The sequence below is a fragment of the Salmo trutta genome, unplaced genomic scaffold (assembly GCF_901001165.1).
Source record: "Salmo trutta unplaced genomic scaffold, fSalTru1.1, whole genome shotgun sequence".
Classification (NCBI taxonomy): Eukaryota; Metazoa; Chordata; class Actinopteri; order Salmoniformes; family Salmonidae; genus Salmo; species Salmo trutta.
In genome coordinates, this window is record NW_021822992.1 from 1,492,415 (window position 1) to 1,510,819 (window position 18,405).

The window sequence follows — 18,405 nt, forward strand, 5'->3', positions numbered from 1 at the left end:
GCGCCTTATGGTCAGATGCCGAGCAGTTGCCATACCAGGTGGTGATGCAACCGGTCAGGATGCTCTCGATGGTGCAGCTGTAGAACCTTTTGAGGATCTGGGGACCCTTGTCAAATCTTTCCAGTCTTCTGAGGGGGAATAGGTTTTGTCGTGCCCTCTTCCTGTCTTGGTGTGCTTGGACCATGATAGTTGGTTGGTGTTGTGGACACCAAGGAACTTGAAACTCTCGACCCGCTCCACTTCAGCCCCGTTGATGTTAATGGGGGCCTGTTCGGCCCTCCGTTTCCTGTAGTCCACGATCAGCTCCTTTGTCTTGATCACGTTGAGGGAGAGGTTGTTGTCCTGGCACCACACCGCCAGCTCTCTGACCTCCTCCCTATAGGCTGTCCCATCGTTGTCGGTAATCAGACCTACCACTGTTGTGTCGTCAACAAATAGAATGATGGTGTTGGAGTCGTGCACGGCCGCGCAGTCGTGGGTGAACAGGGAGTACAGGAGGGGACTATGCACGCACCCCTGAGGGGCCACTGTGTTGAGGATCAGCGTGGCAGATGTGTTGTTGTCTACCCTTACCACCTGGGGGCGGCCCGTCAGGAAGTCCAGGATCCAGTTGCAGAGGGAGGTGTTTAGTCCCAGGGTCCTTAGCTTAGTGATGAGCTTTGAGGGCACTATGGTGTTGAATGCTGAGCTGTAGTCAATGAATAGCATTCTCACATAGGTGTTCCTTTTGTCCAGGTGGGAAAGGGCCAGTGTGGAGTGCAATAGAGATTGCGTAATCTGTGAATCTGTTGGGGCGGTATGCGAATAGGAGTGGGTCTAGAGTTTCCGGCATTCTGGTGTTGATGTGAGCCATGACCAGACTTTCAAAGCACTTCATGGCTACCAACGTGAGTGCTACGGGGCGGTAGTCATTTAGACAGGTTACCTTCGCTTTCTTGGGCACAGGGACTATGGTGGTCTGCTTGAAACATGTAGGTATTACAGACTCAGACAGGGAGAGATTGAAAATGTCAGTGAAGACTCTTGCCAGTTGGTCCGCGTATGCTTTGAGTACACGTCCTGGTAATCTGTCTGGCCTCTTTGGATTTGTGAATGTTGACCTGTTTAATAAGGTCTTCCTACGGAGAGCGTGATCACACTGTCATCTGGAACAGCTGATGCTCTCATGCATGCTTCAATGTTGCTTGCCTCGAAGCGAATATAAAAGGCATTTAGCTCGTCTGGTAGGCTCGCGTCACATGTGAGCATTATAATATGATTACACAACCCAAAAGTAATGTGAAATACACTCATAACTTGACAGCAATATACTGTATGTAGACTGCTTCATGTTTGTCTGGGCTTGCTAGCAGTAGCCAATAGCCAGTCAGCAGCCCTGGGCGGAGCATTGCACCCTGGGAAGTGAAATGTACTCTGGGAATTGTAGTATGCGTTGGAAATTCCATTGTATTTCTATGGCGTGTAGACTACATGTCCTCCGTCGCGACTTCCCCCGAAGGGCCATCCGCTAGCCGCAGCCCGCTAGCTGTCTAGAGCATATCGGACTGTTAACTGAAGAGGTCCATCAGCCAGTTTCTTGGGCTCCGATACCTATTCTGCCAATTGGCCTGGACCCTTTTACTGCCTAGCCCTGCCGATCCATCACGACTGGTCCGCCGACGTAACCGCCAGAGGGGGCTACAGCAGACCCTACCGTCGCGACGTCTCCCTTCTGCTAGCCTCGGCCCGCTAGCTTTCGATCCATCACGACTGGTCCGCCGACGTAACCGCAAGAGGGGGCTACAGCAGACCCTACCGTCGCGACGTCTTCCTTCTGCTAGCCTCGGCCCGCTAGCTTTCGATCCATCACGACTGGTCCGCCGACGTAACCGCCAGAGGGGGCTACAGCAGACCCTACCGTCGCGACGTCTCCCTTCTGCTAGCCTCGGCCCGCTAGCTTTCTGAATCGCCGTGTCTCCGGTCCGCCTAGCTACCCGCTGGTCGCTATGATCTCTCGGCTACGCATGCTTCTCCCTAATGTCAATATGCCTTGTCCATTTGCTGTTTTGGTTAGTGATTACTGTCTTATTTCACTGTAGAGCCTCCATCCCTGCTCAATATACCTTAGCTGTTGTTTCACATCCTACACATGCAGTGACCTCACCTGGTCTGAATGATATCTCTAGAGACAAAACGTCTCTCATCGTCACTCAATGCCTAGGTTTACCTCCACTGTATTCACATCCTACCATACCTGTGTCTGTACATTATGCCTTGAATCTATTCTTCCGAGCCCAGAAACCTGCTCCCTTTGCTCTATATTCCGAACGCACTAGATGACAAGTTCTTATAGCCTTTAGTCGTACCCTTATCCTTACCCTCCTCCTTCCCTGTTCCTCTGGTGACGTAGAGGTGAATCCAGGCCCTGCAGCGCCTGGCTCCACTCCTACTCCCCAGGCGCTCTCATATTGCTGACTTCTGTAACCGTAAAAGCCTTGGTTTCATGCATGTTAACATTAGAAGCCTCTTCCCTAAGTTTGTTTTATTCACTGCTTTAGCACAGTCTGCCAACCCGGATGTCCTAGCCGTGTCTGAATCCTGGCTTAGGAAGAACAAAACAAATCCTGAAATTTTTACATGGTGTTTTTCTCCTCTCTCTAGATTCTATACATGGTGTTGTATCTCATCTCTCTAGATTCTATACATGGTGTTTCTCTCTAGATTCTATACATGGTGTTGTATCTCATCTCTCTAGATTCTATACATGGTGTTGTATCTCATCTCTCTAGATTCTATACATGGTGTTTCTCTCTAGATTCTATACATGGTGTTGTATCTCCTCTCTCTAGATTCTATACATGGTGTTGTATCTCATCTCTCTAGATTCTATACATGGTGTTTCTCTCTAGATTCTATACATGGTGTTGTATCTCATCTCTCTAGATTCTATACATGGTGTTGTATCTCATCTCTCTAGATTCTATACATGGTGTTGTATCTCATCTCTCTAGATTCTATACATGGTGTTTCTCTCTAGATTCTATACATGGTGTTGTATCTCATCTCTCTAGATTCTATACATGGTGTTGTATCTCCTCTCTCTAGATTCTATACATGGTGTTGTATCTCATCTCTCTAGATTCTATACATGGTGTTTCTCTCTAGATTCTATACATGGTGTTGTATCTCATCTCTCTAGATTCTATACATGGTGTTTCTCTCTAGATTCTATACATGGTGTTTCTCTCTAGATTCTATACATGGTGTTTCTCTCTAGATTCTATACATGGTGTTTCTCTCTAGATTCTATACATGGCGTTTCTCTCTAGATGCTAAACGTGGTGTGTGTGTTAGGTCTTATGGTGTGTTGTCCCAAATTGTAAGAGAACCACTTAATAGAATGTTAGACCTTTGTTTTAATCTTAACATCTGTTTCTCTCCCTCGCTTTCTCTCCCTTGCTCGCTCTCTCTCTTTCTTTCTCTCTCTCTCTCTCTCCCTCCTGCCCCCCTCTCTCTCTCTCTCCCTCCTTGCCCCTCTCTCCCTCGTTTGCTCTCTCCCCCCCCTGCCCCTCTCTCTCTCTCTCTCTCTCTCTCTCCCCTTGCCCCTTTCTCCCTCGTTTGCTCTCTCTCCCCTTGCCCCTCTCTCCCTCGTTTGCTCTCTCTCCCCTTGCCCCTCTCTCCCTCGTTTGCTCTCTCTCCCCCTGCCCCTCTCTCCCCCCCTGCTCTCTCTCCCCCTGCCCCTCTCTCCCTCGTTTGCTCTCTCTCCCCCTGCTGCTTGCTCTCCCCCCCCCACCCCCTCTCCCTCGTTTGCTCTCTCTCCCCCTGCCCCTCTCTCCCTCGTTTGCTCTCTCTCCCCCTGCCCCTCTCTCCCTCGTTTGCTCTCTCTCCCCCTGCCCCTCTCTCTCCCTCCCCACTAGATCCCATTAAGACCGCCCAGGGCTCCCTGTCCCTGAAGGCTTACAGGTTAACACCCAAACTGATGGAGATCTGCAAGGAGAAGGACTTCTCAGCAGAGGGGTGAGCTCACACACACACACACACAGACACACACAGACACACACAGACACACACAGACACACACAGACACACACAGACACACACAGACACACACACACAGACACACACACACAGACACACACAGACACACAGACACACACAGACACACACACACACAGACACACACAGGCACCAAGCTCCACTTCAGAAGCTGGATGAGAATTGCTAAAGGCCATCAATACCACGAGCACACACACACACACACACACACACACACACACGCACAGAGAGACACACAAAGGCACAAATACCAACTGCACCTTTCCTGATAAGAATTCAGCATCAATGCGGTGCTTTTGAAAGTCCCTTCAATAGATTCCAGTGCGTGATGTTATTTTCCCCATGGGCAGGGACAGCCTCATCAGAGGCTCTTAGTGATGTGATGATTGGGGTTTATAACTAGTGTGTGTTGGGGCTGTCAAACAACTCTACTGCCGCGTTGATCTGCTGCCTGGCTGGCTTTGACCCTCAGGCTGCTGGCCATTGATTTTAAACTGCATCTGAATACAGCGTAATGAGAGGGAGACATTTCAAATAGCTCTGAGTTCCCACACGCTGAGTTTATGAAAAATGGAATCCCAACAGACTGGTATTAAATTGACTAGAAAATAAACTTCTTTTGGATTTTAAAATAGGTGCACTTAGTCAATATTAGGAAGTGTTTGCTTTGGCTTGGATTTCTCCTTATTCTGTAGTTAGTTAGTTTCTTCATGTTCACACCTACCAACCTACCCTACCCTACCCTACCTACCTACCCTACCCCTACCCCTACCTACCCTACCCCTACCTACCCCTACCTACCCTACCCTACCTACCTACCCCTACCTACCTACCCCTACCTACCCTACCCTACCTACCTACCCTACCTACCTACCCCTACCTACCCTACCTACCTACCCCTACCTACCCTACCTACCTACCTACCTACCCTACCCTACCTACCTACCTACCTACCTACCCTACCCTACCTACCCTTATCCCTACCTACCTACCCTACCTACCCTACCCTACCCTACCCTACCTACCCTTATCCCTACCTACCTACCCTACCCCACCTACCCTTACCCCTACCCTCCTCCCCCTAGCTTAACCCATACCTACCCTTACCTACCTACCCTTACCTTTATCTACCTACCTAGCCCTACCTTTACCTACACCTACCTACCCACCTACCCACCTACCTACCTACCCACCCACCCATCTACCCACCTACATACCCCTACCTACCTCTACCTACCCTTACCTACCCCTACCTTTACCCACCCCTTACCCATACCCCACACCTACCGACACCTACCCTTACCTACCTACCTACCCCTACCCACTCCCACCTACCGACCCTTACCCACCTACCCCTACCCACTCCCACCTACCCCTACCCACTCCCACCTACCGACCCTTACCCACCTACCCCTACCCACTCCCACCTACCCCTACCCACTCCCACCTACCTACTAGCGGGCGACCGAATATGATTTTTCAACGCCAATAACGATTTGTTAAAAGACCGATTTTGTTTTTATTTATATGTATGTGTGTGTGTGTGTGTGTGTGTGTGTGTGTGTGTGTGTGTGTGTGTGTGTGATAATGACAATTTCAACAATACTGAATGAACACTTATTTTACTTAATATAATACATACAGAAAATCTATTTAGTCTCAAATAAATGTTCGATTTGGTTTAATTAATGCAGAAACAGTGTTGGAGAAGAAAGGAAAAGTGTAATATGTGCCATGTAAAAGATAACGTTTAAGTTCCTTAATCAGAACATATGAAAGCTGGTGGTTCCTTTTAACATGAGTCTTCAATATTCCCAGGTAAGAAGTTTTAGGTTGTAGTTATTATAGGAATTATAGGACTATTTCTCTCTATGCGATTTTGTTATTTCATATACCTTTTGATTATTGGATGTTCTTATAGGCAGCCTGATCTCGGGAGTTGATAGGCTTGAAGTCATAAACAGCGCTGTGCCTCAAGCATTGCTAAGAGCTGCTGGCAAACGCAGTAAAGTGTTGTTTGAATGAATGCTTACGAGCCTGCTGGTGCCTACCACCGCTCAGTCGGACTGCTCTATCAAATATCAAATCATAGACTTAATTATAATATAATAAACACAGAAATATGAGCCTTAGGTCATTAATATGGTCAAATCCAGGAACTATAATTTCAAAAACCAAACGTTTATTCTTTCAGTGAAGTACGGAACCGTTCCGTATTTTATCTAACGGATGGCATCCCTAAGTTTAAATATTCCTGTTACATTGCACAACCTTCAATGTTATGTCATTATTATGTACAATTCTGGCAAATTAATTACGGTCTTTGTTAGGAAGAAATGGTCTTCACACAGTTCACAGCGAGCCAGGCGGCCCAAACTGCTGCATATACCCTGACTCTGCTTGCACTGAACACCAGAGAAGTGACACAATTTCTCTAGTTAATATTGCCTACTAACATGAATTTCTTTTAACTAAATATGCCGGTTTAAAAATATATACTTGTGTATTGATTTTAAGAAAAGCATTTGTTTATGGTTAGGTACATTGGTGCAACGATTGTGCTTTTTTTGCGAATGTGCTTTTGTTAAATCATCACCCGTCTGGCGAAGTTGAAGTAGGCTGTGATTCAACGATAAATTAAGAGGCAACGCAGGACAAGCTAGTTAACTACACATGGTTGATGATATTACTAGGTTAACAGGTGATTATGTGAAGATTGATTGTTTTTTTATAAGATAAGTTTAATGCTAGCTAGCAACTTACCTTGGCTCCTTGCTGCACTCGCGTAACAGGTGGTCAGCCTGCCACGCAGTCTCCTCGTGGAGTGCAATGTAATCGGCTATAATCAGCGTCAAAAAAGGCTGATTACCGATTTGTTGTGAGAACTTGAAGTCGGCCCTAATTAATTGGCCATGCCAACCTCTACTACCTACCCCCATCCCTACCCACCCACCTACTACCCCCCTACCATCCCCCCTACCCCTACACACCTACCTACCTACCCACCCACACATCTACTACCCACCCCTACCTACTTACCCACTGGTACCTACTTACCCACCTCTACCTACCTACCTCTACCTACCCACTTACCTACCTACCTTTACCTACCCACTTACCTACCTACCCACTTACCTACCTACCTTTACCTACCCACTTACCTACCTACCTTTACCTACCCACTTACCTACCTACCTCTACCTACCCACTTACCTACCTACCTCTACCTACCTACCCACTTACCTACCTACCTCTACCTACCTACCCACTTACCTACCTACCTTTACCTACCTACCTACCTACCTACCTACCCACTTACCTACCTACCTTTACCTACCTACCCACTTACCTACCTACCTCTACCTACCTACCCACTTACCTACCTACCCACTTACCTACCTACCTTTACCTACCTACCTACCTTTACCTACCTACCCACTTACCTACCTACCCACTTACCTACCTACCTCTACCTACCTACCCACTTACCTACCTACCTCTACCTACCTACCTTTACCTACCTCTACCTACCTACCTACCTACCTCTACCTACCCTTACCTACCTACCCACTTACCTACCTACCTCTACCTACCTACCCACTTACCTACCTACCTCTACCTACCTACCTTTACCTACCTACCTACCTCTACCTACCTACCTTTACCTATCCACTTACCTACCTACCTTTACCTACCTCTACCTACCTACCCACTTACCTACCTACCCACTTACCTACCTTTACCTACCTACCTCTACCTACCTACCCACTTACCTACCTACCTCTACCTACCTACCTTTACCTACCTCTACCTACCTACCTTTACCTACCTCTACCTACCTACCTACCTCTACCTACCCTTACCTACCTACCCACTTACCTACCTACCTCTACCTACCTACCCACTTACCTACCTACCTCTACCTACCTACCTTTACCTACCTACCTACCTTTACCTACCTACCTCTACCTACCTACCTTTACCTACCTACCTTTACCTACCCACTTACCTACCTACCTACCTCTACCTACCTACCTCTACCTACCTACCTTTACCTACCTCTACCTACCTACCTTTACCTACCTCTACCTACCTACCTTTACCTACCTCTACCTACCTACCTACCTCTACCTACCCTTACCTACCTACCCACTTACCTACCTACCTCTACCTACCTACCCACTTACCTACCTACCTCTACCTACCTACCTACCTACCTACCTCTACCTACCTACCCACTTACCTACCTACCTCTACCTACCTACCTACCTACCTACCTTTACCTACCCACTTACCTACCTACCTCTACCTACCTACCTACCTACCTTTACCTACCTCTACCTACCTTTACCTACCTACCCACTTACCTACCTACCTCTACCTACCTACCTTTACCTACCTACCTACCTCTACCTACCTACCTTTACCTACCCACTTACCTACCTACCTTTACCTACCTCTACCTACCTACCCACTTACCTACCTACCCACTTACCTACCTACCTTTACCTACCTAGCTACCTACCCACTTACCTACCTACCTCTACCTACCTACCCACTTACCTACCTACCTCTACCTACCTACCTACCTACCTCTACCTACCTACCCACTTACCTACCTACCTCTACCTACCTACCTACCTACCTACCTTTACCTACCCACTTACCTACCTACCTACCTCTACCTACCTACCTACCTACCTACCTTTACCTACCTCTACCTACCTACCTACCTACCTCTACCTACCTACCTTTACCTACCTCTACCTATCTTTACCTACCTCTACCTACCTACCTACCCACTTACCTACCTACCTCTACCTACCTACCTTTACCTACCCACTTACCTACCTACCTTTACCTACCTCTACCTACCTACCCACCTACCTACCCACTTACCTACCTACCTACCTACCTACCTACCTACCTACCTACCTACCTACCTACCTACCTACCTACCTACCTACTCACTTACCCCCCCCACCTCCCTCCCTACCTCCCCACCTCCCTCCCTACCCCCCCACCCTTCCCTACCTCCCTCCCTCCCTACCCCCCCCCACCCTTCCCTCCCTACCTCTACCCCCCCCCCCCCCCCCCCCCCCCACCCACGTATCAGCCTAGTAGTTATTTCCCCTCTGGGGTCAGTTGCTCATTTATTGGCTGGTTGCTTAGCCACTGACTCTATCTGACTCTCTGTCCAGTTCATTGTTGAGCTTTTCCTTCGTTTTGCTGGGTCGTGTTCATTATAGGCACCAAGTTGGAGAAAACGAGACTGAAACAACGAGGGACTACCTGCATTTTGTCCAATAAGAAATGTTCTTTTCTGTTTTGTGATAATGTTTGGCTATGTTGTGATAATGACTAGGAACCCTGTTTTTATGGACCGGGTCCTCATCAGTGTCTCTGAATACGCTGCTGATTGAAAGGCCAGGAGGACAATAGCAGCTCTATTTGCTCGGCTAGCGAGGCTCATTTCACCACCGTTATTATGAGGACAATATGAATAATATATTATTTCAAAGGAGTGCTTCAGTTTTCTATGATGGGTTCTTCCGTGTGGTGGTATTTGATGTTTTATAAGCTGCTGTTTTTTGTTATCTTTTAAATGAAAGGCAGGAAGAGAGACTGCACTGAATTAGACTAGACAATACTGTCCTATGTTATGTTCTCTACTGTCTATATGATCCAGCTTTATACTAGACACTACTGTTATGTTATGTTGTCTCTACTGTTAGTTTACCATGACTGCTGTCTATATGATCCAGCTTTATAAACACACATGGCAAATTAGTACATTATACTACATTTTGTGGAGCTGGCAATCAAATCGAATTGAACTGGATTGAATGTAATTGACTTTTGATTGAACTGTTTGAATGTAATTGACTTTGAATTGAACTGGATTGAATGTAATTGACTTTGAATTGAATGTAATTGACTTTGAATTGAACTGGATTGAATGTAATTGACTTTGAATTGAATGTAATTGACTTTGAATTGAATGTAATTGACTTTGAATTGAACTGGATTGAATGTAATTGACTTTGAATTGAATGTAATTGACTTTGAATTGAACTGGATTGAATGTAATTGACTTTGAATTGAATGTAATTGACTTTGAATTGAATGTAATTGACTTTGAATTGAACTGGATTGAATGTAATTGACTTTGGATTGAACTGGGTTGAATGTAATTGACTTTGAATTGAATGTAATTGACTTTGGATTGAGTGTAATTGACTTTGAATTGAATGTAACTGACTTTGAATTGAACTGGATTGAATGTAATTGACTTTGAATTGAACTGGGTTGAATGTCATTGACTTTGAATGGAACTGGATTAAATGTAATTGACTTTGGATTGAATGTAATTGACTTTGAATTGAACTGAAGTGATTGTTTTCTCTCCCTCCTCCCCAGATTGAAGAAGGCCATGATTGGTTTTGAACACATGTTTGAGGAGGTTCCCATCGTGATCAAGAACTCCCATCTGATCAACGTTCTGATGTGGGAACTGGAGGAGAAGTGTGCTGTGGCCGACAAACACGAACTGCTCAACCTCTCCAGCAGGTATGTGGCTTGGTGCTGGGGCTGTCTATCCTAGTGCCCTAGAAGGTAGGGGCTAGGGGCTGTCTATCCTAGTGCCCTAGAAGGTAGGGGCTAGGGGCTGTCTATCCTAGTGCCCTAGAAGGTAGGGGCTAGGGGCTGTCTATCCTAGTGCCCTAGAAGGTAGGGGCTAGGGGCTGTCTATCCTAGTGCCCTAGAAGGTAGGGGCTGTCTATCCTAGTGCCCTAGAAGGTAGGGGTGTTAGTGGGGCTGTCTATCCTAGTGCCCTAGAAGGTAGGGGCTAGGGGCTGTCTATCCTAGTGCCCTAGAAGGTGAGGGGCTAGGGGCTGTCTATCCTAGTGCCCTAGAAGGTAGGGGCTAGGGGCTGTTTATCCTAGTGCCCTAGAAGGTAGGGGCTGTCTATCCTAGTGCCCTAGAAGGTAGGGGCTAGGGGCTGTCTATCCTAGTGCCCTAGAAGGTAGGGGCTAGGGGCTGTATATCCTAGTGCCCTAGAAGGTAGGGGCTAGGGGCTGTCTATCCTAGTGCCCTAGAAGGTAGGGGCTAGGGGCTGTTTATCCTAGTGCCCTAGAAGGTAGGGGCTGTCTATCCTAGTGCCCTAGAAGGTAGGGGCTAGGGGCTGTCTATCCTAGTGCCCTAGAAGGTAGGGGCTAGGGGCTGTCTATCCTAGTGCCCTAGAAGGTAGGGGCTAGGGGCTGTCTATCCTAGTGCCCTAGAAGGTAGGGGCTAGGGGCTGTCTATCCTAGTGCCCTAGAAGGTAGGGGCTAGGGGCTGTCTATCCTAGTGCCCTAGAAGGTAGGGGCTAGGGGCTGTCTATCCTAGTGCCCTAGAAGGTAGGGGCTAGGGGCTGTCTATCCTAGTGCCCTAGAAGGTAGGGGCTAGGGGCTGTCTATCCTAGTGCCCTAGAAGGTAGGGGCTAGGGGCTGTCTATCCTAGTGCCCTAGAAGGTAGGGGGCTAGGGGCTGTCTATCCTAGTGCCCTAGAAGGTAGGGGCTAGGGGCTGTCTATCCTAGTGCCCTAGAAGGTAGGGGCTAGGGGCTGTCTATCCTAGTGCCCTAGAAGGTAGGGGCTAGGGGCTGTCTATCCTAGTGCCCTAGAAGGTAGGGGCTAGGGGGCTGTCTATCCTAGTGCCCTAGAAGGTAGGGGCTAGGGGCTGTCTATCCTAGTGCCCTAGAAGGTAGGGGCTAGGGGCTGTCTATCCTAGTGCCCTAGAAGGTAGGGGCTGTCTATCCTAGTGCCCTAGAAGGTAGGGGCAAGGGGCTGTTATCCTAATGCCCTAGAAGGTAGGGGCTGTCTATCCTAGTGCCCTAGAAGGTAGGGGCTGTCTATCCTAGTGCCCTAGAAGGTAGGGGCTAGGGGCTGTCTATCCTAGTGCCCTAGAAGGTAGGGGCTGTCTATCCTAGTGCCCTAGAAGGTAGGGGCTAGGGGCTGTATATCCTAGTGCCCTAGAAGGTAGGGGCTGTCTATCCTAGTGCCCTAGAAGGTAGGGGCAAGGGGCTGTCTATCCTAGTGCCCTAGAAGGTAGGGGCTAGGGGCTGTCTATCCTAGTGCCCTAGAAGGTAGGGGCAAGGGGCTGTTTATCCTAGTGCCCTAGAAGGTAGGGGCTAGGGGCTGTCTATCCTAGTGCCCTAGAAGGTAGGGGCAAGGGGCTGTCTATCCTAGTGCCCTAGAAGGTAGGGGCTAGGGGCTGTCTATCCTAGTGCCCTAGAAGGTAGGGGCAAGGGGCTGTTTATCCTAGTGCCCTAGAAGGTAGGGGCTAGGGGCTGTCTATCCTAGTGCCCTAGAAGGTAGGGGCAAGGGGCTGTCTATCCTAGTGCCCTAGAAGGTAGGGGCAAGGGCTGTCTATCCTAGTGCCCTAGAAGGTAGGGGCTAGGGGCTGTCTATCCTAGTGCCCTAGAAGGTAGGGGCTGTCTATCCTAGTGCCCTAGAAGGTAGGGGCTAGGGGCTGTTTATCCTAATGCCCTAGAAGGTAGGGGCTGTCTATCCTAGTGCCCTAGAAGGTAGGGGCTGTCTATCCTAGTGCCCTAGAAGGTAGGGGCTAGGGGCTGTCTATCCTAGTGCCCTAGAAGGTAGGGGCTGTCTATCCTAGTGCCCTAGAAGGTAGGGGCTAGGGGCTGTATATCCTAGTGCCCTAGAAGGTAGGGGCTAGGGGCTGTCTATCCTAGTGCCCTAGAAGGTAGGGGCTAGGGGCTGTCTATCCTAGTGCCCTAGAAGGTAGGGGCTAGGGGCTGTCTATCCTAGTGCCCTAGAAGGTAGGGGCTAGGGGCTGTCTATCCTAGTGCCCTAGAAGGTAGGGGCTAGGGGCTGTCTATCCTAGTGCCCTAGAAGGTAGGGGCTAGGGGCTGTCTATCCTAGTGCCCTAGAAGGTAGGGGCTAGGGGCTGTCTATCCTAGTGCCCTAGAAGGTAGGGGCTAGGGGCTGTCTATCCTAGTGCCCTAGAAGGTAGGGGCTAGGGGCTGTCTATCCTAGTGCCCTAGAAGGTAGGGGCTAGGGGCTGTCTATCCTAGTGCCCTAGAAGGTAGGGGCTAGGGGCTGTCTATCCTAGTGCCCTAGAAGGTAGGGGCTAGGGGCTGTCTATCCTAGTGCCCTAGAAGGTAGGGGCTAGGGGCTGTCTATCCTAGTGCCCTAGAAGGTAGGGGCTAGGGCTGTCTATCCTAGTGCCCTAGAAGGTAGGGGCTAGGGGCTGTCTATCCTAGTGCCCTAGAAGGTAGGGGCAAGGGGCTGTTTATCCTAATGCCCTAGAAGGTAGGGGCTGTCTATCCTAGTGCCCTAGAAGGTAGGGGCTGTCTATCCTAGTGCCCTAGAAGGTAGGGGCTAGGGGCTGTCTATCCTAGTGCCCTAGAAGGTAGGGGCTGTCTATCCTAGTGCCCCTAGAAGGTAGGGGCTAGGGGCTGTATATCCTAGTGCCCTAGAAGGTAGGGGCTGTCTATCCTAGTGCCCTAGAAGGTAGGGGCAAGGGGCTGTCTATCCTAGTGCCCTAGAAGGTAGGGGCTAGGGGCTGTCTATCCTAGTGCCCTAGAAGGTAGGGGCAAGGGGCTGTTTATCCTAGTGCCCTAGAAGGTAGGGGCTAGGGGCTGTCTATCCTAGTGCCCTAGAAGGTAGGGGCAAGGGGCTGTCTATCCTAGTGCCCTAGAAGGTAGGGGCTAGGGGCTGTCTATCCTAGTGCCCTAGAAGGTAGGGGCAAGGGGCTGTTTATCCTAGTGCCCTAGAAGGTAGGGGCTAGGGGCTGTCTATCCTAGTGCCCTAGAAGGTAGGGGCAAGGGGCTGTCTATCCTAGTGCCCTAGAAGGTAGGGGCAAGGGGCTGTCTATCCTAGTGCCCTAGAAGGTAGGGGCTAGGGGCTGTCTATCCTAGTGCCCTAGAAGGTAGGGGCTGTCTATCCTAGTGCCCTAGAAGGTAGGGGCTAGGGGCTGTTTATCCTAATGCCCTAGAAGGTAGGGGCTGTCTATCCTAGTGCCCTAGAAGGTAGGGGCTGTCTATCCTAGTGCCCTAGAAGGTAGGGGCTAGGGGCTGTCTATCCTAGTGCCCTAGAAGGTAGGGGCTGTCTATCCTAGTGCCCTAGAAGGTAGGGGCTAGGGGCTGTATATCCTAGTGCCCTAGAAGGTAGGGGCTAGGGGCTGTTTATCCTAGTGCCCTAGAAGGTAGGGGCAAGGGGCTGTTTATCCTAGTGCCCTAGAAGGTAGGGGCTAGGGGCTGTCTATCCTAGTGCCCTAGAAGGTAGGGGCAAGGGGCTGTCTATCCTAGTGCCCTAGAAGGTAGGGGCAAGGGGCTGTCTATCCTAGTGCCCTAGAAGGTAGGGGCTAGGGGCTGTCTATCCTTGTGCCCTAGAAGGTAGGGGCTGTCTATCCTTGTGCCCTAGAAGGTAGGGGCTGTCTATCCTAGTGCCCTAGAAGGTAGGGGCTGTCTATCCTAGTGCCCTAGAAGGTAGGGGCTGTCTATCCTAGTGCCCTAGAAGGTAGGGGCTGTCTATCCTAGTGCCCTAGAAGGTAGGGGCTGTCTATCCTAGTGCCCTAGAAGGTAGGGGCTAGGGGCTGTCTATCCTAGTGCCCTAGAAGGTAGGGGTTAGGGGCTGTCTATCCTAGTGCCCTAGAAGGTAGGGGCTAGGGGCTGTCTATCCTAGTGCCCTAGAAGGTAGGGGCTAGGGGCTGTTTATCCTAGTGCCCTAGAAGGTAGGGGTTAGGGGCTGTCTATCCTAGTGCCCTAGAAGGTAGGGGTTAGGGGCTGTCTATCCTAGTGCCCTAGAAGGTAGGGGCTAGGGGCTGTTTATCCTAGTGCCCTAGAAGGTAGGGGCTGTCTATCCTAGTGCCCTAGAAGGTAGGGGCTAGGGGCTGTATATCCTAGTGCCCTAGAAGGTAGGGGCTAGGGGCTGTCTATCCTAGTGCCCTAGAAGGTAGGGGCTAGGGGCTGTCTATCCTAGTGCCCAAGAAGGTAGGGGCTGTCTATCCTAGTGCCCTAGAAGGTAGGGGCTGTCTATCCTAGTGCCCTAGAAGGTGTGTTTTAAAAAGCCATTTCCCCTCACTACTTCCTCTCTGTGTTATAAAAGCCATTTCCCCTCACTACTTCCTCTCTGTGTTATAAAAAGCCATTTCCCCTCACTACTTCCTCTCTGTGTTATAAAAGCCATTTCCCCTCACTACTTCCTCTCTGTGTTATAAAAGCCATTTCCCCTCACTACTTCCTCTCTGTGTTATAAAAGCCATTTCCCCTCACTACTTCCTCTCTGTGTTATAAAAGCCATTTCCCCTCACTACTTCCTCTCTGTGTTATAAAAGCCATTTCCCCTCACTACTTCCTCTCTGTGTTATAAAAGCCATTTCCCCTCACTACTTCCTCTCTGTGTTATAAAAAGCCATTTCCCCTCACTACTTCCTCTCTGTGTTATAAAAAGCCATTTCCCCTCACTACTTCCTCTCTGTGTTATAAAAAGCCATTTCCCCTCACTACTTCCTCTCTGTGTTATAAAAGCCATTTCCCCTCACTACTTCCTCTCTGTGTTATAAAAAGCCATTTCCCCTCACTACTTCCTCTCTGTGTTATAAAAAGCCATTTCCCCTCACTACTTCCTCTCTGTGTTATAAAAGCCATTTCCCCTCACTACTTCCTCTCTGTGTTATAAAAGCCATTTCCCCTCACTACTTCCTCTCTAACTGTGATAATTGAGATTCCTCTGAGGCGCTTTGATCCATTTAGAGCTGTTTGCATCCCAAATGGCACCCTATTCCCTATATAGATGGCACCCTATTCCCTATATAGATGGCACCCTACTCCCTATATAGATGGCACCCTACTCCCTATATAGATGGCACCCTACTCCCTATATAGATGGCACCCTACTCCCTATATAGATGGCACCCTACTCCCTATATAGATGGCACCCTACTCCCTATATAGATGGCACCCTATTCCCTATATAGATGGCACCCTACTCCCTATATAGATGGCACCCTACTCCCTATATAGATGGCACCCTATTCCCTATATAGATGGCACCCTATTCCCTATATAGATGGCACCCTATTCCCTATATAGATGGCACCCTATTCCCTATATAGATGGCACCCTACTCCCTATATAGATGGCACCCTACTCCCTATATAGATGGCACCCTACTCCCTATATAGATGGCACCCTACTCCCTATATAGATGGCACCCTATTCCCTATATAGATGGCACCCTATTCCCTATATAGCGCACTACTGTTTGACCAGAGAGCCCTATATAGGGAATAGGGTGCCATTTGGAATGAATCCTAGGTATTGACTTCATTATTGATATCCAATGGATTAACAGTGGTCCCTCATTAAACATGCAGAAGACTGAGTTATGAACTGCTGGTCTTCCTGACAGACATTAAATTCTCTGACAACAGCTCTGGTGGTCATTCCTGCAGTCAGCATGCCAATTGCACATTCCCTGAACTTGAGACGTGTGTCATTGTGTTGTGTGACACAACTGCACATTTTAATATTTCAGAGTGGCCTTTAATTGTCCCCAGCACAGGGGGCACCTGTGTAATGATCATGCTGTTTAATCACTTTCTTGATATGCTGCAACTGTCAGGTGAATGGATTATCTTGGCAAAGGAGAAATGCTCACTAACAGGAATGTAAACATATTTGTGCACAATTTCAGATGTTTTTGGTGCGCGTGGAACATTTCTGGGATCTTATTTCAGTTCATGAAACATGGGACCAACACTTTACATGTTGCATTTATATTTTTGTTCATTATAGTTACTCCACAATGCTAACCGAAATGACAGCTAACAATTTTTCCAAAACATGCATCCTGTTTGCAACAAGGCACTAAAGTAATACTGCAAAACATTTGGCAACGCAAATAGATTTTTGGTCCCGAATACAAAGTGTTATGTTTGGGGCAAATACAACACATTACTGAGTACCAGTCTACATATTTTCTAGCATAGTGGTGGATGCATCATGTTATGGGTATGCTTGTAATCGCTAAGGACTAGGGAGTTTTTCAGGATAAAAAAAACTTAATGAAGCTAAGCGCAGGTGAAAACCTGGTTCTGCTTTCCTCCAGACAGTAGGAGATTAATTCACATTTCAGCAGGACATTAACCTAAAACACAAGGCCAACACTACACTGGAGATGAATACCAAAAATACTGTGAATATTCCTGAGATGCCGAGTTACAGTTTAGACTTAAATCTACTTGAAAATCTATGGCAATGATCAACAACCAATTTGACAGAGCTTGAATCATTAAAAAAATAATAGTGGTGTTTTACACACTCCAGGTGTGGAAAGCTTTTAGAGACATCCCAGAAAGTCTCTCCGCTGTAATCACTGCCTAAAGTGCTTTTACAAAGTATTGCCGCGTGTGTGTGTGTGTGTGTGTGTGTGTGCATGTGCGTGTGCGTGTGTGTGTGTGTGTGTGTGTGTGAATACTTATATAAATTAAATATTTCATTTTCAAAAAAACATGTTTTCACTTTTTCATTATGGGGGTATTGTGTGAAGATGGGTGACTTTTTTTGTTTTAAATAAATGGAATCCATTTTGAATTCAGGCTGTAGCACAACAAAATGTGGAATAAGTCAACGGGTATGAATAGTTCCCCTGTGGGGCCCTGCTGTGGATTCTAGCCATGAAATGTCTGGCACGGCCAAATCGTTTTCTGAAGTTGTCAGATTGCCTCGTGCGATGCTTCGTCCTTCTGTCCGTGTGGACAGAGATGCTTCGTCCTTCTGGACAGAGATGCTCGTCCTTCTGTCTGTGTGGACAGAGATGCTTCGTCCTTCTGTCTGTGTGGACAGAGATGCTTCGTCCTTCTGTCTGTGTGGACAGAGATGCTTCGTCCTTCTGTCTGTGTGGACAGAGATGCTTCGTCCTTCTGTCTGTGTGGACAGAGATGCTTCGTCCTTCTGTCTGTGTGGACAGAGATGCTTCGTCCTTCTGTCTGTGTGGACAGAGATGCTTCGTCCTTCTGTCTGTGTGGACAGAGATGCTTCGTCCTTCTGTCTGTGTGGACAGAGATGCTTCGTCCTTCTGTCTGTGTGGACAGATGCTTCGTCCTTCTGTCTGTGTGGACAGAGATGCTTCGTCCTTCTGTCTGCGTGGACAGAGATGCTTCGTCCTTCTGTCTGTGTGGACAGAGATGCTTCGTCCTTCTGTCTGCGTGGACAGAGATGCTTCGTCCTTCTGTCTGCGTGGACAGAGATGCTTTCGTCCTCTGTCTGTGTGGACAGAGATGCTTCGTCCTTCTGTCTGTGTGGACAGAGATGCTTCGTCCTTCTGTCCTGTGTGGACAGAGATGCTTCGTCCTTCTGTCGTGTGGAC

At 48.4% G+C, this 18,405-nt stretch overlaps 2 protein-coding genes across 2 annotated transcripts in view; one reads left to right on the forward strand and one right to left on the reverse strand.

Moving 5' to 3' along the window:
- The window catches only part of LOC115187885 (CUB and sushi domain-containing protein 3-like), a 1,475,978-nt gene that overhangs the window by 1,350,031 nt on the left and 107,542 nt on the right, over positions 1–18,405 (reverse strand).
- The window catches only part of LOC115187879 (eukaryotic translation initiation factor 3 subunit H), an 83,258-nt gene that overhangs the window by 51,538 nt on the left and 13,315 nt on the right, over positions 1–18,405 (forward strand). Inside the window, exons 4-5 of the mRNA XM_029746920.1 lie at positions 3,897–3,996; positions 10,456–10,605. Of these exons, the coding sequence (XP_029602780.1) occupies positions 3,897–3,996; positions 10,456–10,605 (250 nt within the window). The remainder of the gene's footprint in view (positions 1–3,896; positions 3,997–10,455; positions 10,606–18,405) is intronic.